The sequence below is a fragment of the Curcuma longa genome, chromosome 10 (genome assembly GCF_044706935.1).
Source record: "Curcuma longa cultivar G26 ecotype Majalengka, Jawa Barat chromosome 10, ITB_CL_G26_1.1, whole genome shotgun sequence".
Taxonomy (NCBI): domain Eukaryota; kingdom Viridiplantae; phylum Streptophyta; class Magnoliopsida; order Zingiberales; family Zingiberaceae; genus Curcuma; species Curcuma longa.
This window is the reverse complement of record NC_133870.1, coordinates 3,029,506-3,034,127: the sequence shown is the minus strand read 5'-3', so window position 1 is coordinate 3,034,127 and position 4,622 is coordinate 3,029,506. Positions and strand designations below refer to the sequence as shown.

General features: G+C 37.6%; 1 protein-coding gene across 1 annotated transcript; it reads left to right on the top strand.

Annotated features, from left to right (window-relative positions):
* Nucleotides 1-2,080: 2,080 nt before the first annotated feature.
* On the top strand, nt 2,081-2,779 carry LOC141836607 (putative calcium-binding protein CML29). The gene has a single exon (XM_074724109.1). The coding sequence runs from the start codon at nt 2,095-2,097 to the stop codon at nt 2,581-2,583; it is 489 nt and encodes a 162-aa protein (XP_074580210.1). The 5' UTR covers nt 2,081-2,094; the 3' UTR covers nt 2,584-2,779.
* Nucleotides 2,780-4,622: the final 1,843 nt, after the last annotated feature.

The window sequence follows — 4,622 nt, the reverse complement described above, 5'->3', positions numbered from 1 at the left end:
CTTCTTTCTTTGATAGAAGTTGTAATATGCTTTCTATTATGTCTTTGGCTTGTATCTCCATCTTCATGGAGTAGTTTTCTAATTCTAAGATTAGGGAGTAGTTTGATACATTGTTTACACTTATTTATATTAATTCAACTTTTTTTATCGTATGATGTGTTTGATACATTGATTTGATCTTCAGTATGCATATATGATAATGATGCTAGTGTGCATTATCATACAACAAAGGGAAAGGGAAGGACTAAGAGGTGAACCTAACCTTCCAACCTATAAATTCCGAACTTGAGGGTTTATTCATGAAAATAGTCTAACACCTCTCGAGGACACCATTAGCTATCACAGAGTTTAATGAATCTACCCCGATTTGATGTTGCGAAGTAAGTGATAACACTTAGAGGATCGTGAGGCATCGTGATAGAAGCCTCTCTAAGAAAGTGATTGTTTTAATAAGGTTACCTCGAAAGAAGACACCGCGTTTAGGTAGATACATCGATATTGTCTGAGAGAAAATATCAAGTATTTTGGGATAGACCACCTTTATGTATATCAAACGCAAAAGTAAGAGAGTGAATTACATTTTGAGTGTCAACGATCATCATGGTGAAATCAAAGTCCTAGAATTACTTTCATCAATCGGTTTTTCCATAAATTCTCATTTACTTTTTTAGTTCATTTTCTTCATATATAATTCTCTTGATTTTGACTCATTTAGATAACCTACTTTGCATACAGACTAGTACTCAATTTCACGATCTTAGAGGATGATAATTTATTACTAGCTTACAACCATGCACTTGTGGTTTGCATACATCAGGCATAGTAATTGTACATAACGTACGCGTGGCAATTGATGACTACGACGGGAAAGTTCAAATGACAATGCAAAATGCAGTACAATTGTTGAGCACCTATTTCAGTCGCACTTGGGCAATAGTTAAACCCTCCATTGGGTCTTATCAATTCTTCTATGGCTTGACTAGGTGAAGGGACATTTGATATACTCGGGAAGGCTGGTGTGTGTACATGGCCCTCTCTCAAGCTAATATGCTCAGTAACATACGCATGACTTCAATCATGCACTCACTTTGGAAACATTCCCAATCAGGAACATCTCATAGCAGATTACACAGGACTTCAGTCATGCACTCACTTAGGGAGCATCCCGACGAGGAACATTCTCGTAATAGATTTCACAGAACTTCTGTTGTGCACTCACTTTGAGAATATCTTCAACTAGAAACATTCCGAGAACATTCCCATAGTAGATTATACACTTTAGGAACATCTCTAATTGGAAACATTAATTCCCATATCAGATTATATATTTTGGGAGCATTTTCGATCGGAAAGATTTTCATAGCAGATTATACACTTTGGAAACATCCCCGAAGTAAATTATACACTATGAGAACATCACCGAGTGGATCATTCGTTTCCATTTTCGAGAACACCCCATCCATTTCGAGTCAGACTCTCCGATCTGGATCTCCAACCATCCTTGACAGTTGCGACCCTGACACAAACTTGTTAACAATCGTTACTAACAAGACAAACGACGACAAATGGGACTTGCGGTGGATGTCTGGACCGTGAGACAGATACGATGTTGGCGCCGTCGTCGCTGACACCTGAGACAGCTCCGATCCGCCGACCGAGCCAATCTCAATCTGATGTGGTGACCCATGTGGACGACAGTGCTTGCCGGTATACTTGGATAGGTATAGGTGAAGGAGGATGAGGTAAACTTTCTCACATTCACACTCTTTTGTCCCTCGTTCTTGTTTACTTTTTTTTTTCAATCCAGCACTGATTTAACCATGTTAATGTGCAGCCCTAGAGATAGCTCAGGCGATAGAGAGCGAAGGATACCGGTTAGAATATATCTTGATGGAATTCATCAATTCTCAAAGGATTATAAGCAAGAATATTCCCCTTATCATCATGACAATAATTCCTTCATCTTTTTTTTCCAACTTCTATCCTTTATGTCGACATAAAGCCACCAAGAACATATTCACTTACTGATGCAATATTTAAGCCCAAGTATTCACCATTCCTTAATTCACCACCAACCTAGCTAGCTAGCTAACCATGTCTCCTCCTCCTCTTCGGAAGGCGCCATCAAATCTGACCGGCGACATCCAGACATTGGGCTACGTGAACAGCATGGTGGAGGCCTTCCGGGCCTTCGACGCCAACGACGACGGCTTGATCAACCGCGACGAGCTCAAGGGCATCATGGCGTCGCTGGGCAACAGCGCCAGCGCGGCGGAAATGGCGGAGATGATGAAGCAGGGGGATTCGGACGGCGATGGGTTCCTGAGCCTGGAGGAGTTCTTGGAACTGAACACCGCGGAGCTGGAGCTGGGGGACCTGGCGGGGCTGCTGCAGACGGCCGCGGCGGCGTGGGACGAAGATGACGACGAGGGAGAGGTGACGGCGGCGGAGCTGTACCAGCTGCTGCTGGGCGGCGCCACCATGCAGGACTGCGTGGACATCATATCCAGCTTGGACGCCAACGGGGATGGAGCGGCCGACGTTGAGGATATCAAGATCATAGCGCAAGTCTTCATCGACTAAATATACAGTAGTTCGGAAGAACAATAAACCCAAATTATTATTTTCAGATGCATGCATGGAAATTATCCAAATATATAGCTCTGCATGCAGTTATCAGTGACAGTACTGTACGTGAAGAATAAAAGTGATATCTATGTAGGTCATGTTCTCTCTGTAGGATTGAAGGAGGTAAGGAAAAGGAATTTAAGATGGAAAAGGATTTTTAAGAAAAGAAAGAAAAAGAAAAAAAAAGAAGAATGGGACAGCGAAAGAGAAAGAAGGTAATAGGACATAATTTATAAAGGGTTTAGGGTTTACAATAATAAATTTATTATTGAGATTGCCCTTAAAGTATGCAATACGTGAAATATTAAAATATTCAGTCAATGGGCATATTAATAAAGAAATAATTTATTCTAATAATTATTTTATTCTATTCTGTAAAAAAAAAAGATGAAATCCGCCATCTTAACGGCCCCACAATCATCTGTGAGAAGGTAAATCGAGAAATTACAGTTGATCACGACGCAGGAGGGTAAGTTAAGTTGGTCACGACGCAAGAGGGTATTGCCTGGCTTCGCCAGGATTCGAATCCTTGCCCTCTTCTGCAACTCTGCTGCGTCGTAACCAATTCAGTTATGCCCCGGGGGCAGTAATTATTTTATCCTAATACTAGTATGATTTGATATGGTCGTATCGAATAATTCTGGCTCTCCGATAAATTCAACGAAAAGTTTTTGACATTTGCTTACTAGCCTGTTAAAACATTAATTGTCTCGATAATGGCTTAATAAAGAAATTAGCAATTTGATCTTCTATATAGATATAAGAGAGATAATTATTGAGTTGTTATTCATTCTCGATCAAAATGAAAATTAATTTTCATATATTTTGTATGTCTATAAAAGATTGAATTTGCTGTAAGATATGTGGCTCTAATATTATCATACTAAATTTTTGATGTAATATTTGATGCAAGATGAAGTTCAGAAAGTGATTGAAGTTAAATAATTTCAGATGTTGTATTGACTATAGCTTTATATTCAACTTTAATGTTTGAACGAGATATTGTAGGTTGCTTTTTCGAATTCCATTAGATAAGATTACATCTAAAATATATTATATATCCACTAGTAGAGCATTTGTCTTCAGGAGAACTTGTCTAATCTATAGGCATGTAAGTCTTGAGATAATTGATGATATAAAAGAAGATCATGTAGAATAATACTTTTGAATAGTGAAGTATTCTTTTTACACCTTCCCAATTTTATTTAATGGGAGCATGCATGAATTGACAAATATAATTTAATGCAAAAGTAATATCAAATTATGTGATAGTGACATATTGTAAGACTCCAAGAATGTTTCGATAAATTTGAGGATTAGACATAGCAGGAGAGGATGATGGTGTAGAGAAGCTGTTTATAGTAATTGGTGTGGAGATCGGATGTGTTTTATTTATTTTAGCTCTTTGAAGAAGTCCAGTAATGCATTTACTCTGAGAGAAGAGACAACCTTCATCACATAAGATAAGTTAAATACCAAGAAAAAAAAGTATTACCCAAGTCTCAAATAGAAAATTCTTGATTGAGAAAACTTAATAGAATTATGATATTTTTTAAATCAATGTCGGTTATTAAAATGTCATCCATACAAATAAAAAAAATCATAGATCCACCATGAGTAGACAAACAAAAGTTGAAAATTGTGAATGAATGAACCCAGATGGTTTCTCCATAAATATAGTTTCTACAAGATGACCATGAAAAATGCATTAGAAACGTCTAGTTGTTATGGACCAATTAGAACTAACAACTACTTATAACAATAATCTGACAAATGTAATTTTGATGATTTGGTTAAAGATGTCATTGAAATCAATACATGGTTGTTAATTAAATCCTTTGGTTACAAGTTAAGTTGTGTACCGTTCAAGAAAATCATATCAATGCTTAAGATAGAATACTCATTTAGAGCCTACAACATTCATAGAGGGAGTGTGTGAAACTAGGCTACATGTTACATTATGAAGAAGTGTATCAAATTCTATAGTCATTGCA